This window comes from Kogia breviceps, chromosome 1 (assembly GCF_026419965.1).
Source record: "Kogia breviceps isolate mKogBre1 chromosome 1, mKogBre1 haplotype 1, whole genome shotgun sequence".
Lineage (NCBI taxonomy): Eukaryota > Metazoa > Chordata > Mammalia > Artiodactyla > Physeteridae > Kogia > Kogia breviceps.
In genome coordinates, this window is record NC_081310.1 from 58,746,592 (window position 1) to 58,769,131 (window position 22,540).

Consider the following 22,540-nt stretch of genomic DNA (forward strand, 5'->3'; position numbering starts at 1 on the left):
AGGAAGAAGTTTGTTCCCAAGCCTGCAGGCTGAACACAGTGACTCAGAATTTTGGTGTGAGCAGCTAGAACAGAACAGAGCAAAACATCCAGCGGGAAAGAGGCTTTCACAGTGGCCTCTTCACCCACCCCATTTTATGGATGGGAACACCGAGGCTCAGAGGGAAGGGCATTTGGACCTCGGTTTTCCTGCTCAAAGGCCAGGTTCTATCAACCAAACCAAATCATTTCCTTCCTTCCTTTGCTTCCTTCCACAAATCTTTATTAATAGCAAGCAGTAGGCCCTTTGCACACATCACTCCCGCTGTTTTTTCCCATTCACTGGACAAGTATTTATTGAGCCACTTATGCATTCAGGTGCTGAACTCGGTGCTGGGGGAAATACGAGTAAAAAGAAAATACAAGCAGGAAGCCTACCCACCTGGGTCCCACTTTAGGCGGGGCCGGAGGCGGCGGGGGCGGGGCGGGGCGGGGCGGGGCGGCGGGGTTGGCCCTGGTTGGCACTTGCCCAGCCCAGTGGGTGTGCAGCAGCAGCTGAGTCAGGACCAGCACCCAACATCGGGCATCGAGGCACGGTGCGGACGCCGCGCTGGCCTTGCCTCCGACCCGGACCGACCCCAGGCAAATTGTGGGTGCCAAGGAGAGGCCACATCTCAGGGCTACGGAGGTGACAAGGGAGAGAGGTGAGCGCAGGGTTAGAAAAATGGCTGAATTGCAAATCCCGGAAGGGGAGGCTGGGGGGTGGGGGTAGGCTTCAAGACAGGGGTAGAAAGTTAACATTTGCTTATTTCTTAGCAAACCGGGTGGTAAAGACTGGTTCCTTATAGCCTCTTGTGCTAAAAATACCACTTTTCCTTTGGACTGCCTGCTGAGATTTGTCCCTCCCCTCCATCCTGAGGAGATGCTGAGAGGATTCTTGAGGGGAAGGGAGGGAGGGACTGGATGTCTGGCTTGTGGTGGAGGGGTATACACACTGCTGGCTGGGCCTTGGGGGTAAAAAGGCTGACTTCCGGGGTCTCAACCCACCTCTCTGAAAAAGGAGGCCCAGGCACACCACCGATCCTTCAGCTAGTTCAGGTGGAGTGGGACTAGGCGGTTTGCTTTGCTGGACAACAGGAAACTTGTATCTGTTTAAACTGGGCCAAGAGACTAGTTGCACCTGGTCCTAGTGAAAGCAACCAACAGGTTAAGTCCAGTGTCACGAGGAGATCTTGAAAAGTTCAGTCTATTCCCAGGTAGTGAGTGCTTGATTCAGTGCCTGATCTGTGCCAGGCCCTGTTCTGATGCTGGGGATACAGCAGTAAACAAGACAGCCGTGGCCTCTTGTTCCAGAAAGCTGCTTTTTGGTGGAGAAGACAGATAATTACAAGTTGAAGTAAATGCTGGGACAAAAAACAAGGGACTGGGATAGAGGACCAGAGCTCCTTTAGTTGTAGCCTGCAGGGAAAGTGTCTTTGAGGAGGTGATGTTGAAATTGAAGTCAAGCCTTGGGAAGAGCGGGGCAGAGACATTCCAGACCATGGAGAGTCTGTGCTGAAGTCCTGAGAAAGGTAAGTTGTGGATGTGTCAAGGAGCTGAAAGAAAACCAGAGAGGGACTTCCCTGGTGGTGCAGTGGTTAAGAATCCGCCCGCCAATGCAGGGGACACGGGTTCGAGCCCTGGTCTGGGAAGATCCCACATGCCGCAGAGCAACTAAGCCTGTGTGCCACAACTACCGAGCCCGAGTGCCCCAACTTCTGAAGCCCGTGCTCCTAGAGCCTGTGCTCCGCAACAAGAGAAGCCACCGCAATGAGAAGCCTGCGCACCGCAACGAAGACAACGCAGCCAAAAATAAATAAATAAATAAATTTAAAAACAGAGAAAGAAAAAAGAAAACCAGAGAGGACCAGGATGAAGTGGGGAGGTGGGCAGGGGCCAGGCCATGCAAGACTGTGTCTAGGAATGGAGAGTTTTTATTAAACCATTGAAGGGTTTTATGAAAAAAAAAAAAAAGAAAAAAAGTCCACCCACCTGGAGGTCTAACAGAACAGATAAGAAAAGGAGAGAGTTGGAGACAGTGAACATGGCTATGAAGGCAATGAATTAAATGGTGTGATACGATGGGGAGGGGTGGTCAGGGGTAGCGTTTATAAGAAGGTAGCATCCTTTTGGCATTCAAGACCCAAATAGCAAGACGTGAGCGGCAGGCATGCCCAGCTCACGATGGAGGCCAAGTCACAACTCTCCAGAGATGCCAAACTAAACAACAAGCCGGGTCAAGGGGTGAGGGGCAAGACCTTGACCTTGTTAATGAGGGTCTGGGTACCTGCACTCATCAAGGGGTTTTTTTTTCCTTTTTCCTTTCTTTTTAATTTTTGGGTGGGGGGTGTGGGGCTCACAAAGAGGCTCTCTGTGAATCGTGAGTCAAGATGTGGGCTTAAATCCCTGCTCCGTCCTCTATGTGTGACCTCGGGCACCTGTCACACCTCTCAGAGCCTCAGTCTCCTCCAAGGTAAAATGGGGACCCCATGACACCCATGGGGCAGGGAGGTTGAGAGGAGTTGATGAGCTTGTGTGTGTAAAGGGCTGATCCCAGTGCCTGGCCCTGGGTCCCAGCTCTGAAAACAGCACTGAAATTCTGATAACCCTGTAAGTTGTCAGAGCTGGAAGGGACTCAGAGAGTGGGGCCAGCCCCATCCTTTTGCATGTGAAGACAGAGAGGGGAGCAGCCTGCCCAAGGCCACACAGCAACTGCACTGTCAGTAGCTGCATCACTGCCAGCCTCTCCCTATGGCCTAGAACCAGCCTGCTTCCAGAAAGGCCCTCTGGCTTCCTCCCCTCCCTCCTTCCCCCTTCCTCTCCCTGTGGCCTCTGATGATGATCATGGGCCAGGGATCTTAGGCATCATGGCTGCCTGAGCTTCCATCTGTGGTTTCACTCAGACCAGGTGTGCCAGGCCCACAGACCTCATCTGTGATTCTAAACCCATTCTGAACCAGTTCTAAACTACCTCAGGGCTGGCTGGTTGTGGAAGAAGGGGAGGGCTGCGTAAGGGATCAAAAAGTTCTGGGCTCTGAAGGTTGGGATCAAATCCCAGTTCTTACACTTCTCAGCTGTGTGCCCTTGGACAAGTTGACCTTCTGAACCTCAGTTTCCTCATGTATGAAATGGGGTTACACCTGAGGGCACTTCTCCAGGGTTTTTCTTATAGGGGCACTAATCCCATTCCTGAGGGCTGCACCTGCATGACCTAATCACCTCCCAAAGGTCTCACCTCCTAATACCATCACACTGGCGATTAGTTTCAACATGAATTTGGGTGGTGGTGGTGGTGGTGGTGGGGCGTGGGGTGGGGTAGACCCAAACATTCAATCTTTTACAAGGACCCAGAGCTGATTTGTCCTCTCCCCTAAGGCACACCAAGGCGACAACATTTAAAAGGAAAGGAAACCACGGTGCGGAGACCCCAGAGACGGAGACCCTCCTGCAGCAACAAGGGGGCAAGAGGGGCCCACTGCTGAGGGCCATCTGGCAGGTGGGCCGCTCCACCTTCCTCCTGGGGACCCTCAGCCTCATCATCAGTGATGTCTTCAGGTTCACGGTGCCCAAGCTCCTCAGGTGGGTCCAGGCCTTGGGTGCCTCGCTGAGGCTGGTGGTCCCATTAACGGCGTCCTTCCAGGACCAGGGGACCTTCAGCCCTCCTCCTGCCTCTGCCTAGACCTCTGGTGCTCAGGGCACTGAGGGTGGGTGAAAAGGATACTCAGGAAGGACCAATTAAACAAGAAAGTGTGTGACCTTGGGGAGGGAAAACGAGTGAATTCTAGCCTGACTCTATCCGTTTGCTTTTGCTATACAACAAAGCCCCTCAAAAGTGAGGGGCTTAGGGCTTCCCTGGTGGCGCAGTGGTTGAGAGTCCGCCTGCCGATGCAGGGGACACGGGTTCGTGCCCCGGTCCGGGAAGATCCCACATGCCGCGGAGCGGCTGGGCCCGTGAGCCGTGGCCACTGAGCCTGCGCGTCCGGAGCCTGTGCTCTGCAACGGGAGAGGCCACAGCAGTGAGAGGCCTGCATATCTCAAAAAAAAAAAAAGTGAGGGACTTAAAGCCACTTCTTTAGCTCATGATCCTGTGGGTCAGCAATTCAAGCTGGCTTCAGCTGGGTGATTCTTCTTTTCTTGGCTGGGTTCACTCATCTGTCTGCAGTCACCTGTGGGGCTGGCTGGGGACTGGCTGGTCCAAGACAGTCCCAGCTGGGATATCTTGTCTCTGCTCCGGTGGTCTCTCATCCTCAAAAGGCTAAATCCGGCTTGTTCACGGGGCCATTTGGCAGGATTCCAAGACAAAGCAAAAGTTGCATTTTCTCGTGAGGCCAAAGCTGGTTGCACAGCCAGCCCAGATTCAAGAGGTGGCATGTTAGTGTGTTAGGGCTGCCATAACAAAGCACTACAAACTGGGTGACTTTAAACAACAGAAATTTTTTTCTGGTGCTTATCTTTTCTACTGTTCTTTCTTTTCTTTTTTAATTGAAGTACAGTTGATTTACAATGTTGTGTCAGTTTCAGGTATACAGCAAAGCGATTCAGTTATATTGTACATACATATGTCAATATATTCTTTTTCAGGTTCTTTTCCCTTATAGCTTATTACAAAATATTGAGTAAAGTTCCCTGTGCTATACAGTAGGTCCTTGTTGGTTATCTATTTTATAATAGTAGTGTATATATGTTAATCCCAAACTAATTTATCCCCACCCCTTTTCTCTTTGGTAACCATGAGTTTCTCTTCTATGTCTATGGGTCTATTTCTGTTTTGTATATAAGTTCATTTGTATCATTTTTTTTAGATTTCACATATAAGTGACATCATATGATATTTGTCTTTCTCTGACTTACTTCATTTAGTATGATAATATCTAGGTCCATCCATGTTGCTGCAAATGGCACTATTTCATTCTTTTTTATGGCTGAGTAATATTCCATTGCATACCTATACCACATCTTCTTTATCCATTCAGTGGACCTGGAGGTTGCTTCCATGTCTTGGCTATTATTGTAAATAGAGCTGCAGTAAACACTGGGATGCACGTTTCTTTTCAAATTAGAGTTTTCTCCAGATATATGCCCAGGAGTGGGATTGCTGGATCATAGGTCAACTCCATTTTTAGTTGTTTAAGGAACCTCCGTATACTGTTCTCCATAGTGGCTGCCCCAATTTACATTTCCACCAACAGTGTAGGAGGGTTCCCTTTTCTCCACACCCTCTCCAGCATTTATTATTTGTAGACTTTCTGATGATGGCTATTCTGACTGGTGTGAGGTGATACCTCATTACAGTTTTGATTTGCATTCCTCTAATAATTAGCGATATTGAGCATCTTTTCATGTGCGTTTTGGCCATCTGTATGTCTTCTTTGAAGAAATGTCTATTTAGATCTCTGCCCATTTTTCAATTGGGTTGTTTTTTTGATATTGAGCTGTATGAGCTGTTTGTATGTTTTGGAGATTAATCCCTTCTCGGTCACATCGTTTGCAAATATTTTCTCCCATTCTGTAGGTTGTCTTTTCGTTGTGTTTATGGTTTCCTTTGCTGTGCAAAAGATTTTAAGTTTAATTAGGTCCCATTTAAACAACAGAAGTTTTTGTCCTCACGTTACTGGAGGCTAGATGTCCAAGATCAGTGTTGTTTCTTCTGAGGGCTCTCTCCTTGCCCAGACAGCTGCCTTGTCGCTGTGTCCTCACGTGGTTTTTCCTCTGAGCACATGCACCCCTGGTGTCTCCTTATGTGTCCAAATTTCCTCTTCTTACAGGGACACCAGTTGTATTGGATTAAGGCCCATCCTAACGGCCTCATTTTAACTGAATCACCTCTTTAAAGGTCCTATTTTCAAATACACAGTCGTATTCTGAGGTACTGGGGGTTTGGACTTTAACATATAAATTTTGTGACGACACAGTTCAGCCCATAACAGGTGGCAGTAAAAACTTCACCTGTTGATTGGTGGAGACGCAAGTCACGCTGAAAATGAGTGTGGACAGTGGGGGAAATGATTGCAACCATTTTTGTAGAAAACAAAAAAGAACCCCATACTGTCTGGTCCTCCAGACCTGGCCAGGCTTAGGCAGAGGCAATAGCCATGGGTGCCCTTTCTCACCAGCCTCTTCCTGGAGTTTATTGGTGACCCCAAGACCCCAGCCTGGAAGGGCTGTCTTCTCGCCATGCTGATGTTCCTCTCTGCCTGCCTGCAAACACTGTTCGAGCAGCAGCACATGTACAGACTCAAGGTGCTACAGATGAGGCTGCGAATGGCCATCATGGGCCTGGTGTACAGAAAGGTGAGCCGCAGGGGAGAGGCGTGGCCTTTCCTCTCTCTCCATCCTGTCCCAATTCACAGACAAATGTTCCAGCCAAGAAGTGGAATGTTCCTGAACCGTTACTGTCATCAGTGCCTAAAACCACACTCATTCATCACTTTACTCATGTTTGCCCACACCACACCCTCACCTTCTTGGCTATTTCTGTAAGGCTTGCGTGATCTGACCCTGGCACCTCTTCTAGCTGATTACGTCACACACTTCCTTCACACTTCTTTCACTTTCCTCCGGCCCCACAGGTCTTCTTTCAGTTCCTCAAGCACGCCAAACAATCTCCCACCTCAGGGCCTTTGCACTTGCTGTTCCCACTGCCTGGGCACCCTTTCCACAACTCTTCATGTAGTGAACACTCACCCCCCTGAGGATAAATAAAGGGCTAACCAACGGGCTCTGTGGAAACTGGATAAAGGTGGACTGTCAGCTATTTTACCCGGTAACACTGCTTACAATTAAAATGACCCCTGACCCCTTGGTAAATTGCATCTGGGCTGAAAGTTCTGCCAATGAACTATGATACCCGGAGGTAAGCCATAGCATTGGGCTTGGGCTTCTCTCTGCAGTGATTCTTGTCCCCTTGGGGGACCTTGGAACCGAAACCTGTGAGGCTGCTGCTCTAAGAGATGTTGGCCCCTCTGGGGTCTGGAGCATCTGAGCAAGGCAGTCCTGTGTAAGCCCCTTTCTCTCACACCTGAGCTGTCACTTGGGAAAGAAGGGGGCAAAGGGATCAGCTCCTGGCTGGCCGTGTAGCTCCTGAATTTCAGGCCACATCCCCCTGAGCACACTGGAGCTGGTGTGGCCTGTCCGGTCTCGGGAGTCCACACATGGAGCTGAGGCTGCAGGAAGATGACCCGAAGGCTTTGCTCTTCCCATCCCCACCCTTGGGGCAGCCGCCTTCATCACCTGATGAGGTCATACCCCTCCACTCTGCCCTCTGGGCTGCTTCTGTTTTAACTGTGTCTTCTTACTTTCTGTATCTGGTGCTTTGACATCTGGGGTCTTGCTGACCCTGGAGGGACTGCCCCTCTGTCCCTCCCAGGATCAGCCAGTTCCCAGAGATGCTAAGAGACTCATCTGAAAGCATCTCTTTCACATGCAAGCCAACCAATCCAGAGCTCACACCCCAACTGCCTCCTTTTTGGGCCCTAACACTCTAGGCCACTATCCCCTGCCTTAATCGCCCCGGGGCAGGGTACCAGACAATGAGGCCCAGCTCCTATGCCAAGAGCCCGGTGGAATTATTCCAACTAGCCAATCCTAAACCTGCTTACCCTGCCTGACCTTCCCATGAAAACCACAACAAGCTCTTGCCTGTGGTCCCCCCAACCCTGCAGCATCCTGGTGCTTCCCCAGTGGCCCCCTCATAGCGTGGGGTGCCCCCTCCTCTTGAGATCTGTGAGTATAATAAACCCTCTTGTCAAGGGCAGTCTTCTCTGATCTGTGGGCTTGCCGTGCCTGAATAATGATAAAAACCTATATTTGAAAACACTTCTTCATGGCACTCATCATAATTACTATTAAAGGATGAACTATGTACATCTTTATTTAATTTTGTCCCCCAGCTCAAACTCCACTCCGAAGAGAGCAAGTGCCCTGCCTCTGTTGATCACAGTACTCACCTCAGAGTGAGGCCCAGAGCAGGTGCTCGGTAAAGATTTGAAGATTTTTTTTTCAGATTTCTACACTCAATCATTGCCAGCTCACCACTTCACCCCCTCACTTCTTCCCTGACACACTCAGCAGAGAGAGAGAGGGGACTGCAAGTAGAACGTAGCATTCAACAGGTTGGAAGGGGTCCACTGTGACCCCAGAGTTAGGGCAAATTTGGGGCTGCCAGAAAACCAGCTTGGTGTCTGAGAGGCACACTGAATGCCTGCAGGGGTCAGTCTAACACCCTGTCTAGCCCATGTCGTGCCTCTGTCATCCTGGATTCCAATCCTGGCCCAGTCACTTAGGAGCCCTCTGGCTTTGGGCAAATTGGTCAATTTCTCTGTGCCTCAGTTTCCTTAGCTGTGAAATGGGGTTAATAATTCTGCATCTCACTGATTCTAGTCTCACGTTTTTTTTCTCTTTTTAACTTCTGAAATCAAGATGTTTTAATTTAGTTGGCATTGATGTTTTTTCCCATAGTGATACAAAAGTAGAGAGTACTTTATCCACAGTGTTTTAGATTGAATGAAATATGGCAGTACCCGCTCCATACAGTTGTCTGATGTGCCCCATCACGGAAAATGGTGAAACTGTTAGTTTATTGAGCACAGTGCCTAGGCTGTAGCGCTCAGCAGATGACCACCATTATCAGCATTATCACCATTATCAACTATTGCTTTCACCACTCGCTAGTAGTATGTTATTAATTGTTATTAGTCCAGTGCTTTAGGGGTTTCAGGGTATTTTCATTTTTGTCTTCTCCCTGGAGTCTCACAATGGGAGGTTAGCTGAGGAGATTTTATTAGCCCACTTTGCAGATGAGTGAACTGAGGCTCAGATGGTAAAGAAATCTGCCTCAGCCAGCAGGGGCAGCACAGCTTAGACCCCGGCCTGCTGGGTGGCTGTTCTCTTGCTCAGTCCAAGCCGTGGGCCTCCCTCCCTCCTGGGCCCTTCCTCCCTCGTGGTCCTCCCTAACTGCCCCTCACCCTCTCCTTCCCTCCCTCCTGACTCAGGTCTCCATCTTCTGCCCCTCCCAGGTCCTGGCTCTGTCCAGCAGCTCCAGAAAGGCCAGCGCAGTGGGGGACGTGGTCAACCTGGTGTCTGTGGATGTGCAGCGGCTGACTGAGAGCATCACCTACCTCAACGGGCTGTGGCTGCCGCTCATCTGGATCATCATCTGCTTTCTCTACCTCTGGCAGGTGTTCTGGGGCAGAGAGAGCTGAGATTTGAGTTGAATCCTCCTCACCCCCCCTCCCCATCCTCCTCCCCCTCCACGTCCCCCTCCTCCTCCTCCTCCTCCTCATCCTCCCCCACCTCCTCCTCCCCCTCCTCCTCCTCCTCCTCCTTCCTCACCTCCTCCCACTCCTCCTCCTCAATCCTATCTCCATCTGCACACTGCGGGCTGATGTAATGGGCAAAGTCTTAGATGAGGATGACCTTCACTTCACCTTGGGCTGGATGCTCACCTCTCAGGGCCTCAGTTTCCTCATCTGTATGATGATGATGGTGATGACATTGGCACTTTTTGGGTGTGATATCGGGGTAACAAGTGAGCAGATTAGGCATGTTTTGAAGTTACCAGTAATGGTAGGGCACCATCACCACCACCACTACCAACAACAAAAAAAAGGGAAAGAAAATTTAGGGGAAAGAATTTACTACTTGGTTTTCAAAAAGCATTAAGTAGCCAACCAGGCCAAAAAAAAAAAAAATCAGAACTTTTTCTAACTTTCTTATATCTGTTTTGTGGTGCAGGATTTTCTTTTTTCTTTTTAATTAAAATCACAGACTTTGTAGTGGGACTGCCTGGGTTCAAAACCTGCTTTCAGCACTTGCTAGTTGTAAAACCTTCCAGTAAGTAACTTAGCCTCTCCGTGCCTCATTTCCTCAGTGGCAAAGTGAGGACTGTAATTAACCGAAGTGCCCCAGCCCTTGAGTTGCTGAGGAATTAAATGAGCTAATACCTGTGAAGCACTTAGATAGCATCTGGGACACAGCTATACCCTATAGGTGTTTAATTGTCTTGTTGGTTATGCATGGGGGTGGGGCAGTTCATTTGAAGATCTTCTTCAGCTCTGCTCCATGAGGGCTGGTTCCAGGCTCACAGACTTTTCTGTAAAGGAGCAGATTGTAGATATTTTAGACGTTAGGGGCCATAGGGTCTCTCTCAAAACTATTTAACTCTTCCCTTCTAGTGCACAAGCAGCCACAGGCAATACTAATCAAACAGGCCTGGTGGTGTTCCAATAAAATTGCTTATGGACACTGAAGTTTGAATTTCATGTAATTTACACATATCATGAAATCATCTTCGTTTGATTTTCTTCAATCATTTTAAAATGTAAGAACGATAAACAATCTTTGTATGGCTTGAGGTCGGCATATAAACAGGTGGAGAGATCTGGCCCATGTGCTGTGTTTCACAGGCCCCTGGGTGAGTGTATCAACGGCATATTGATTGTGAGTGAGTGTGGAATGCTCCAGAATACCAGCTGTGTGTTATCATCATTATTGTACCTCTGCTACTGCCCCAGTGTCCCCACAATAAGGGCTTGGGGCCTGGACACTTTTGGACTTGCTACCTTGCAGTCTAGGACCTAGCATACAGAGGGTGCTCAGCAAGTGCATAACTGTTGGCTGTTATTATTAGAGAGAAAGGGAGGAAGGACACTGGGGAAAATGCAGGGCAGTTAAACAGGCCGACCCGTGACTCAAGTGAAACTGCAGACAACACACCCATCACTTTCCCTGACTCTTGGCAGGTGGTCCTAACATCAGAAAGTCACCATGAGACCCTGGTAAAGGGGGAGCGGTAGGAATTGGGGTTGCTACCGTTAGCATTTGTAGCATTTTTGCCAGAGAGAGTGTATTTAACCTTCTGTTCACATTCCTTTGACTATTCTCCCAGCCCCGGCTGTAGGCAGGTGTTTGCCTTCTGGGCACCTGTCCATTTGGACACTGGGAGGCGCAGTTGCTGCATAAATGAAACACTGGCTTGCTAGGGTGTCAAGATTAGAAACTAAACATTCTTAGGGGCTGAGAGCTGAAAATGAGGCCCACAGACTGAAGAGTGGGGTGGGGCTCGTCTAGAGAATGGAACCCAAATGACGTCAGGAGGAATCTCACATTACAGCCACTTAAAAATCATTTACCCTACTCTCCAGCTCCACATTTTCCAGATAGAGAGATGAAAGAGGGAGGGAAGATAACTGTCCCAAGTCACAGAGCTGGGGGGTAGGGCTGCCAGACAAAATACAGGATGTCCAGTTAAAGATGAATTTCAGATAAACAGAAGAATTTTTATTATAAGTATATCCCAAACATGACATGGGATATACTTATACTAAAAACTTATTTGCTGTTTATCTGAAATGAAAATGTCACTGGGCAGGCAGTTTAATATAATTATTTGCTAAATCTGGCAACCCTTGTCAGGGGATAATCATTGATTGTATGACACCAGCACTCACTACAGGCAGAGTGGGAATAGCTCCATTTCCATTTAATGTGAGCAACTGCAGCTTAGGGAGGGTCAGTAACTTGCCCAAGGCCACACCAGTGTGTGTAAAGTCAGCATTTGAACCCAGATCCCGATTCCAGAGTCTGTCTTCACCGTTCTAGCCAGGCGCTGCCCATCTACGTGCATGACCCGTCTTGACTGTGACCCTGCCCCCATTCCATTTTGTGAGGTGCATCATTCCCCCTCTCTCCCATCCCTAACGAAGATGGACTCCATCTTCCACAGGTATTTCCATCTAAGGAGCCCATGAGTCCTGGTCTCTATAACCTGGTAGCTGCCCTCATTGGACTCTCTGACACCTCCCTGACTTAGGGCCCAAGTCTGAGCCTCCCCCCACCCCCGTAATGACAGCTGGGCTTCTGGAATTGTCTCGTGACATCCTGCCCTTTGTCTCCAGCTTCTAGGACCCTCGGCCCTCACCGCCATCGCTATCGTCCTGAGCCTTCTCCCTCTGAATTTCTTAATCACCAAGAAGAGGAACCACCATCAGATTTGGTATGGAGAAACCCTTCTGAGTAGGGCATTCCAAAGTTTAATTAGTGGCTGCAGGAGGACTGGACGCTGGGTGTTCCAGGAGTGGACGCTGGAATTCCAGGTGGGAGCCTGTTTATGGCTGCAGCGTGGGTCATGCCAGAGGCTAGAGGTAGAAGCCAGGGAGCCAGACGCAGCTCAGGGGTGGTCTGGATGCTCTCGAGAGAAGGCCAGCTAAGAGCTGTGAGCTCACTGAAGTCCGATAACCGGCTCCCAGCCCCCACCCCTCCCTCCGCTCAGTCTAGTAAAATTGATGCTCATCTCTGTAGTTTTGGAACATGATGGTAAGAATGCTGGTGCCTCGGGTTCTTGTGCCGGTCCTGTCTCAGGCTTGTTTGCTTGCCTCCTTCCCGTGCCCCGGACAGGGCTTTGCCTAAAGAAGTGGGCTGGTGGATGACTGTTCTGCAAAGATCCCATGTGCGACTGGAGCAGGTTACCTTCTCTGAACCTCAGTGTTCTTATCTGGAAAGTAGGCATATCGTTCCTTCTTTTCCTAATAACCAAACCAGCGTTCTTGTACTTTACCTTAAATAAGTGTAATTTAAAGATGCCAAGCCTTTCTGACATCACCTTTGTGCATAAAGAAAAGTGAAAAATAGAGAAAGGCATTGGCAATAACTTCATCACAAGTGCCGCGATGCTGATTTCAGAGTTAGTAAAATGTGAAAAATACACCACCTGTGTACCTACCATCTTGCCTAAGAGACGGAGCGATTCCCAGCAGCACTGACAGCCTTGTGTCAACCTCCTTGACCTAGCCTTTCCACCCTAGAGAAAACTGTCCCGAATTTTGTGTTTACTCTTCCCTCACGTTTAGCTACAGTTGTTTTTAAAATATGTACCCTATGCAATGCATTGTTTGAGCTTGTTTCAGAATGGTTCCGTGAGTGGAATTGTATCCCATTCTTTTGATGTTTTTAAAAATCAGGAGAAGTTGATCTATGCTAATGTGTGTAGCTCATTTATGTTTCACTATTGAATATTGCACTCACTTCATAGTCTGCTGTATTAATTCTGTTGATGGAAATGTGGGCTGTTTCCTGTGTTTTGCTGTTAAGTTATTTTTGCTATACACATTCTCACAGTTGTTCCTTAGAACATGTGTGTTTCTCCAGGGTATATACCTGGGAAGGGAACGGCTAAGTCTAGGTGAGAGTGCTTGCTGTTCTGATTGCTAGCCACTACTGCTGCCCTTATTTCTGTCCACTGAATAGCCCGAGGGGACATGCGTCCCTGTTCTTGCTTTGTTTACAGGCCTTCAGAGGGAATAAGCGTTTATAAAAAACAATACGGGCATAGTGAAGGAGAGCTTCCCAGGCCATAGTCTGACTTTCGACCATGGCTGTGGGGGGGGGGCAAAGCCAGAAAGGAGTGGAGGCCAGATGGAGCACCGCTGTTGGCGCTGAGCATGTGTGTGAGGTGGGGCTGCGCTTGACTGGACACTGGGTCTCAGACTGTGGCGCAGCTGACCTCCCAGAATCCACTGTGAGGCTCCGTCTGGGCTTCGGGACCTAGAAAGTCAGACAGAACACGGCATGCATTCTCAGATTTTTATTTCAATTTCCGTAGGAAGCTGCAATGGGCTCTCCAGGGGTATTTCCCTGAGCCCTGGTTCCCTTTGCAGCTCCCAGCTCTAGGTCCTTCAACGGTCGCTGGCTCCGTGGTCTCAGATGTCACACCACCAGTGATTTCCAGGCCCTGGCCACTCTCTGCTGTCTCTGTGATGGCCTCCATTCGGGTCCCTTCCACTGCCTTCGGCGGGATGCTCACATATTCCTCGCGTGAGGAGGCCACACTGTCTTTGTCGTAAGCTTGGCTCTGACATTCCTGAAGAAAGAGCCGATCCTGCTGAGTCTCTTGGTGATGGAACCTGAACTTGCTGTAGGTAAGCTCCTGCCCGATTTGTGCGAGGTCCTGGACTCGTTGGTGATGGGAGCACGGCTGATGGCTTTGTGAGCAGTGCCCTGCTTGTTGTCCCCCGGGCTGCCGTGGCCTTTCTCCTTTTGGTCGTCTCTAGTGGCTCTCCGGCTGCCTGAGCCCGGGCCGGCTGCTTTTTGGATGGTCTTGTTCCCCGCAGTGCCCCCAGTGGCTGTGTTGGTTTTACTTGCTCCTGGACCCTTGCTGGCTGTGTCTGCTATGGCCGCGCTCTGCTCTTCGGGGGCAGGAGACTTGATCTCTGCCACGCTCAAAGCACCCGCTGCGGTGCCGCCTGCCACCCCTGCTGTCTCCACCTTTGTCGTTGCCCGCGATGCTGACTCTTTGTCAAGCACTGTAGGTTTTGCTTTGGCAGTGGCCACATCGGACATGGTATCGGGCTTGTGGGAGTCCAGTTGGATCCCCTCCCCGCCAGCAAAAGCTGCAGACCCGACCGCGGCCACCTCAGAGGGCGTGTGGAGGCTCCTGATGCTCACCTGGTCCTCATCCCACTCTCCTTGGAAATCCTCCACTGCCGGGCTCCTCCCATCCTCCTCCTCCTCCTCGAACAGAGTCCTGCAGATCATGTCCCCGGCTGGAACGGCGTAGGTGCGGCTGTGACCGTCCACTGGTGGTCGCAGGAGGTAAATCAGCTCTTCCCAGTAGGCGAAGAGGTCTTCCTGCGCGTCCAGAGGGGCACACAGCTGCAGGTAGAAGGAGCGGCCAGTGGCAAACTTCACGCGCAGCTGTCGTTTGTCACGATCGTGTGTGGAGATCCTTACAAACTTCAAGGGAAGGAGCCTGGTGAGCTCTAAGGTTTTGGCAACCTTGTGGCTCTTCCCCTTGGTGGGCTGGCTGTGCTCAGCGTGCTGTTCACAGCCGGTGGCCCGTCGGGCCAGCAGCATGATGTCTGGGAGTGGGAGGACGGGGCTGGTGGATGCGATGCCCACGGTCACCGTGCAGACACAGTTGTGCATGTCAATCACGTGTCCCCTCTTCGTGATCTGGATAAAGTCGCTCTCGAATATCGGCGCGTACTTGAATATGTCGTATTCGCCGTTGTGCAGTTGCTGCTGCAGCTCCCCCATGGTGCTTTTGAACAGGCCCAGCCCGGTGCTGCTCTGGGCCGTGTGATACGGGAGCAGAGAGTCCCCACTCATGGCTGTCTTCGATCACTGCCAGGCAGCGTGGTTAAGGCGGGCCCCTGGCTCTTCCCTCCCTCGGCCTAATGGGCCGAAGAGCAGAGCGAGCTGCGGTGCTCCTGCGTCACGCAGGCAGCCTTACGGCAGGTCTTCCAAGCCCAGCCCACAGGCCCCCACCTTTGCCTCAGGGTCTCCCAGAGGCAGGGGTGTGGGTAGGGGCACCGATGGTCACAGCGGGGACTCTGTAGGGCGCCTGGACCCCAGGCTGAATCTCTTCAAGTGTGTAGAGAGGTATGGTAGGCTCCCCCTCGGCCTCAGCTCACTTCCGCTTCTGGGTTTTTATCTCCCCAAGCGGCTGTGAACGTCAGTCCTAGTGAGAGAAGTAACCACTTTCTCGGCCTAAGGCCCTGGCACAGCCTATTTATCCTCTGATGCCCTTTGTGACCTATCACTGTCACATAGCCCTTTGACTCATCCCCCAGCTGCCCCGCCCCGCCCGCCCAGTGCAGGGCCCCCATCCTCTCCCAAACGTGCCATTGCCCCCGCGGAGGACAGGCCCATGCTGCCAGCGACTGAGCTGGCTACTAGAATAAAAATGTCTTCAACTGGGAAAATTTTGTGTGGGTCCTTTTTCTTTTCCTCCCCCAGATTTAGCTACTGGATGAAATCTATAGGAATGTATGATGATGGGCTAAATTTGAACCATTTAAGCCCATGGTTTAATTGTATCGAATAACGTAGAGCTGGCGGTGGCGATCCTTAGTCTGTCCTTTCATAAAATCTCAGTAAACGTCGATGGTGATTTTTAATAATAACATTAAAAATTGGTAGGAGGAGGCAAGAAAAGATAGAGACAGACAGAAGACTACATTAACTATTTAGGGGTTCTGGCTGCTAAGATCAGGAAAGGAACCTCAGATCCAGAACTGCCCTCCAAGCCCAGAAACCGTGAGGTCTCACCAAAGATTTCTCTTCTTGTTTTTTTGGTTTTTTTTTTTTTTTTTTTTTTTTCCACTGCGTTGGGTCTTTGTTGATGCACGAAGGCTTTTTCTAGTTGCGGCAAGCGGGGGCTACCCTTCGTTGTGGTGTGCAGGCTTCTCATTGTGGTGGCTTCTCTTGTGGCAGAGCACGGGCTCTAGGTGTGCATGCTTCAGTAGTTGCAGCACGCGGGTTCTAGGGTAGGTGGGCTTCAGTCATTGTGGCGCGTGGGCTCAGTAGTTGTGGCTCCTGGGCTCTAGAGCGCAGGCTCAGTAGGTGTGGTGCACGGGCTGAGTTGCTCCACGGCGTGTGGGATCTTCCCCGACCAGGGATCGAACCCCATGTCCCCTGCATTGGCGGGTGGGTTCTTAATCACTGTGCTACCAGGGAAGTCCTCACCAGAGATTTCTATGAGACTTCTCTCCTGGACAGTTGCACGTGCAAGCCCCTCACCTGACTGAGTGAGATGGGTTGTAGTTTTTTATGATCAGCAAAGCCTAAGTAAATCAATGCCCACGTGGGAAGTCCTCAGTCATCTTTCAACTGCCCGTTCAAATGGTACCTCCTTTGAGGAGCCTCCCCTGAGTTACCTAATCGAACCTATTCTTCCTTCCTCTGTGCTATTGTAGAATCTCATATGTGTCTCTTTTACAGCATTAATCTTATTTTATTCAATTTTAGATTCACTGTATTATTTTTAAAATTTCATATTAATTTAGAATTATCTTGTCATTGTCTAGAAACCACAGTTGTCTTCAAATGTGGTTGCATTAAATTTATAGGTCAATTTGGGGAGAATTGACATTTGATAATCTTAAACCTTCTAATCCATGCGGGTGATACTATCTAGTCTTTTATTTAAACATTTTAAATATCTCTCGGCTTATACAATGTATTATAAAAATTCACTGTAGATGTGTTGCACATCTTCCAGTAAATTTATCCCTAAATATTTGATGCTTTCTGATATTATTGTCAATGGGATTTGTAAGATTGTAATTTTCCAGTTGTTCGTGCTGGTTTATTGGTTTTTGTGTGTTGATCATGTGTCCTTTCACCTTGCTAAATTCAGTTACTAATTCTAGTTTTGGTGTTTTTTTGTTTGTTTTTTTTAAGGATTTCTTGGAATTTTCTCTGTAGACAATGATGCTGCCTGTAAAGAAAGTTTTACTTTTTCCTTTCCAAACTGTGTGACTTTTATTTCATGTTCTTGCTTTATGCATTAGCTAAAGGCTCCAGCCTAGAATTGAATAGATGGGTTAAGAGCAGTTATCTTTTCATTGTTCCCTCTCTCAGGGGAAATCTTCAATCTTTCACCATAAAGTATGTTGTTAGCTGTAGTTTTATTTCAGAGTTGCCTTTTGTCAAGTTTAAGAAATTCACTTCTAGTTTTAGTTTTCTGGGCATTTTTATCGTGCAGGATTATTGGTGTTTTTCAAATGCTTTTTCTGCATCTATTGAGCTGAATACTTGATTTTTTTTTTTTTTTTTTTTTTTTCCGGTACGCGGGCCTCTCACCGCTGTGGCCTCTCCTATTGCGGAGCACAGGCTCTGGACGCGCAGGCTCAGCGGCCATGGCCCACGGGCCCAGCCGCTTCGCGGCATGTGGGATCTTCCCGGACCGGGACACAAACCCGCGTCCCCTGCATCGGCAGGCGTACTCTCAACCACTGCGCCACCAGGGACGCCCTGATTACTTGATTTTTAATCCTTCATTCCGTTAATGTGGTCAAGTACACTGATTGTTGTTTAGATGCTGAGTTGGCCATTCACTCCTGGGAAACCCCATGTGGTCGTGGTGCATTATTTGAACATATTGCTGGATTCAACTGGCCAGAATTTTGTCAAGAATTTTTGTATCTGTATTTATGAACGATGTCGGTCTGTGATGTTTTTCTTGAACTGTTTTTGCCAGAATTGATATAAAAGCTTGTTTTTAATTAAAATTTATTTTATAATCAAACATATACATAATTTAAAATCATCAGATAGTGCTAGAAGGCTGATGGAGTAAGTAGCATTAGTTTCAACTACAGATAATTTGGAACGCCAAAGATTTGCACTTAAACAAGATATATATGTAGTCTCATTTAAAAGCAGTCTGAAAGGAAGGGAGTCAAGCTGGTATGGCAGCTCCACTGTGTCATCAGAGACCTAGGCTCATTGTCTTTTCCTGGTTATCCTTAGGGTCACTTCATATTCCAAGATGGCTGCTGGAGCCCCATTCATCAAGTCCATATTCCAGGCCATCAGCAAGAGAAAGGGGAAGGAAAGAGAAAGGTGGTCTGCCTCTCACTTTTACAGAGCCTTCCAGAAGTCCCACATGACCCTTCTAGTTATGTTTCTTTGGCCATCATTGTATCATATGACCACATCTAGTTGCAAGGAAGGCAGGGAAGTGTAATCTTTTAGCTAGGTACATTGCCCAGGATTTACTGAGGAAGAAGAGGAGGATGGATACAAACATTATGCTGAGGCAAAAAGGCCAAGACACAAAAAGGGTACACACTGTATGATTCCATTTATCGGAAACTCTGGAAAAGCCAAATCTAATTTCTAGTGACATTACTGATTGCAGGTCAGGACTGAATGGGATGGGGCAAAAAGAAACTTTGGGGAATGATGGAAATGTTCTGTAACTTGATTACATGGGTGTATGAATTTGTCAGAATTCATCCAAATGTATACTTAAAATGGGTGCGTTTTTGTGTATATACTTCAATAAAGTTAATTTTTATAAGTTTGGAAAATCTCAGCAACCATAACAAAACTACTCTTAAATTTTGTTCATGTCCGTCATGTCTTCATTCGTTTGCTTACCTTTGCATGACTGAAATCAGAACGTACCTAATGACTTTGAATCTTGCTTTTTTCATTTAACATTACATCATAAAATTTTCCATATTGCTTCATTAATTTTCATAATCACCATTTTAAATGACTCTATAATCTTTTGGGAATTGAAAATGTAATCTATACTTACAGTAAAAAAAAAAAAAAAAAAAAAACACAAACAAACTTCGGAGACCCCCTACACAGTAAGAGCTAACTCTTCCCCTGAACTCTGACCTTTAAGGCCCCTTACTTAGAAGTAGTGGACAATCCAGTTTCTAGTATGTACATTCAGTAATATTCTATGCATATAAAGACAAGATGTGAACGTCTTTCCCTCTCCTTTTAGACATAACTAAGACAATACAAGATGCTTGCTTTTGCCCATAATACAGCTTGGTTACCATCTCATGTTCCTACATCAAAAGGGGCCTTGTTCTTTTTAACCACTGCATGTATTCTACAGTGTACTGAACCAATATTGATAAGCACTTAGGGTTTTCCCAGGTTTTTTTTTTTCTGTTTCCCATACCACAAGATATAATGTTGAAGTTTTGACTCAGCTATCAATTTACAGTAGATGCCACATTCCAAAGGCAGTGGTAGCCTGTATGCAAAATGTACCACAAAAGTAGCTGAGAGCTTGTCACATGATCATTGAAACCTCTCAGCTAAGCTGAGGATATAAAAGGGTGGAGAGGGAAGAGATTGTGAAGGGATATGGGAGGGCTTCCTCCACCCGTTAAGGTCAAGACTTTCTTCAACAGGTAACTCAAAGGGCTCAGTATACGTCCCTACAGTCAGGGGTCTGACTTCTGTCTAGGAAACACCGAGGAGGAAAGAAATACTAGAATGATCTCTTAAGGGTATAAAGTGGTGTGGCTCCTGCTGTGCTCATCCTGTGGGCTCAGGACTTTTCCAGAGAAAATTACACAAGTTTTCCCGTGCAGCAGTTGGCTCTAAGTCGGTGCCATCTACACCCCCCTCCCCCTCCCACTGGCTTCCTCTGGTCTGTCAGCTGGAGGCAAGGCCAGCTTTGATCTCTGCCCATGAATCACAACCTGTTTCTCTCATATGCTCAGCACAAGTCAGGGGCGGACAGGCCAGGACATCTGGATAAGGTCTGGGTCCAGTTCTCAGCCTGGCTCCTTGCCTTTGACCATTCTTCGGCCCCTAGCCCACCTACCCTGTGGGCTGGGCTGAAATAGAGACCCCGTGGGTCACTGTGCTGAGCCTGAAGGGCTTCTCTCTTCCTTCCTCCCACCTGCATCAAGACAGGTGCTTCTTCTCACCCCGCTGCTGCCCTCCCGGGAGAGCCTGCTTTCTGGGCTTCTTTCCACTCATTTGCTCCTCTTGATCTAGAGGCCAGTTGCCAAGGTCATGACATGCACACACTCCCTACGTGATCTGTCCTTGCAGTCCTTGGGTTGTTCTCTCTCTGCTCCTCCCGCCCTCACCTCTGCCCAAGGCTGGCTGTCCCCAGGACAAGGCATACGCTCAGAGAAGACGAGCCCCTGTTAGCATCCTTGGGAGCAAAGCAAAATTCTGCAAGGAAAGTCACTGCCCATGAAGATAATATCCAACAAGGTGCTTCTCAAACTTTAATTTGCATTGGAAGCATCAGAGGATCTTGCTGAACCGCAGACCCTGACCCAGGATATCTGGATGATGAAAGTGTGCATCTCTAACAAGCTCCCACGTGATGCCAGTGCTGCTAGTCTGTGGACCAAACTTTGAGTGGCAAAGACTTAGGACATTCCAAAGCCAAAGTGATTTTTAAAAAGTCATTCTTTGGGGTCATCTCATAGGTAGAGAGAGCAAACAGAATTAAAAATAAATTACTGGGACTGCCCTGGTGGTCCAGTGGTTGAGAATCCGCCTTCCAATGCAGGGGACGCAGGTTTGATCCCTGATTTGGGAACTAAAGATCCCACGTGCCGCGGGGCGACTAAGCCCGCACGCCACAACTAGTGAGACCGCGTGTTGCAACTACAGGGCCCATGTGCTCTGGAGCCCGCACACCATAACTAGAGAGAAGTCCACACGCCGTAACCAAAGATCCAGTGTGCTGCAACTAAGACCCGATGCAGCCAAAAATACATAAATAAGTAAATAAATATTTTAAAAAGATACATCCTCAAAAATAAATAAAATTAAAAATAAATTATTTAAATATTGTAAAGCACAAGGGCTTTTATTTCTTTCAAGGATACGTATTATCATGGAGTGGAGTGACAGAGGGCTAAAAAAGAGGGTCCTGTGAATCTGCCACAACAAAGAGGGAAGCACTAAGATTCACAGGTCTGTTTTCCTGCTACATGTGAGGGCTTCGAAACAGCTTGAAAATGCCTGATTTCACCCATAGACCAGGGTGCTATGACGGATTCTCTTATCCATTTTTTTTTTTCTTGGCCATTTTTAGGGCGTTTTCTAACACTCCTTGAGTGTGTTCTTATCTATGCATTGAACAAATGAACAAAGAATTGGATTAGTTTGCTAAGAAATTAGTTTCCTCACTGTACAAAAGTAAACTCTGGTCCCATCACTACGTTGTCACAAAGTCTGTGCACTGTTCAAGTTAATGATGCTTTCCCCAAACCTAAGCCAGGCTCACACCTGTTTCCTTCTATCGCCGCTGCTTGCCCAGGGGTTGCTCGGGGTTACATGAATGTGTTTTCCTGAGCAAGGCTGGGCAGTCACTGTTGCTGTCCTGCAAGGACAGCCAGAAACAGCTCTTCTGTGATCACCTCTCCCCGCCTGTGCCGGGTCGGGGTGGGGATGCAGGAGGATTGGCAGGGAAGCTAAGAGGCTGCTTTGAGAGGCTGCCAAGTAAAGTGCTGCACGGTTATCTCTGAGTCATCAGGGCAGGGACGAGCTTGGAGGAGTGGGGTTTTCCTGCCAGTATTGTGGTGTCTCTGGGTATGAGCAGATGCAATTGGCTGTGTGGACTGGCAACCAGCCCCGTGGCTACTGCCTCATTTGCATCATGATTTACATGGTTGGGTCTTAGACACTCATGGGTAGGCGTTTTTCTGAAAGGTTTAGACAGACACATGCTTTATGCCTATCTAGGCAAGTGAAGAGTTCTTTGGAGTGATGAGCAGATTTTTGGCTGTTTCTTAATTTGTGCATTTCTACCAGTGGTGCCAGCTGCTAATGCAGTGATAGCTGCATTAGAACCTGGAGCACCTCACTAGGGTCCACCTTATGAAAAGCTTCACGTGGGGCCCTTGGCGTTGGAGAGGAGAGGCCATAAAGAGAACTGGTAAATACAGCCCTGGTTTTTGAGGAACTGACAGTCTGAGGCAGGAGGAGAAGCAAAGAAAGATCCTGAGAAATCATGAAGGAACTTCTGTGCAAATGGGTTTAGGAAGCACAAGGGCACGGGGCGGTGACCGTGGAGAGAGCAGAGGTGCTGCAGCCCTAGGGGGCGGGGGGAAGCAGAGGGGAATTCGCTGTGTCCTCTAGGGAGTTACTTAACCTCTCTAGGCTTTAATTCCCACCCCCATCCCCACATCCCACAGCGAAATCCCACAGCAACTGCCAGCTCAGTTGCTTTGAGGATTAAATGACAGAATGCATATAAGATGTCTGGAGCATCACCTGCTGTCAGTGGCACCTGTCACAAT

General features: G+C 48.5%; 1 protein-coding gene and 1 long non-coding RNA gene across 2 annotated transcripts in view; one reads left to right on the plus strand and one right to left on the minus strand.

Annotated features, from left to right (window-relative positions):
* Positions 1-22,540, plus strand: part of LOC136794072 (uncharacterized) — a 321,393-nt gene that overhangs the window by 52,976 nt on the left and 245,877 nt on the right. The window lies entirely within an intron of this gene.
* LOC131755450 (Golgi-associated RAB2 interactor protein 4-like) lies at positions 9,237-15,119 on the minus strand. The gene is made up of 2 exons (XM_067020289.1): positions 14,078-15,119; positions 9,237-9,415 (listed from the first exon to the last, which is right to left on the minus strand). The coding sequence occupies exons 1-2, from the start codon at positions 15,117-15,119 to the stop codon at positions 9,237-9,239; spliced, it is 1,221 nt and encodes a 406-aa protein (XP_066876390.1).

Coding starts and splice junctions, on each gene's coding strand:
- LOC131755450 (XM_067020289.1), bottom strand. CDS start 15,119: ATGAGTGGGGACTCTCTGCTCCCGTATCACACGGCCCAGAGCAGCACC. Junction 9,416..14,077: donor AGCAGCCGGCCCGGGCTCAG/GCAGCCGGAGAG, acceptor TCCTCATCTAAG/ACTTTGCCCATTACATCAGC.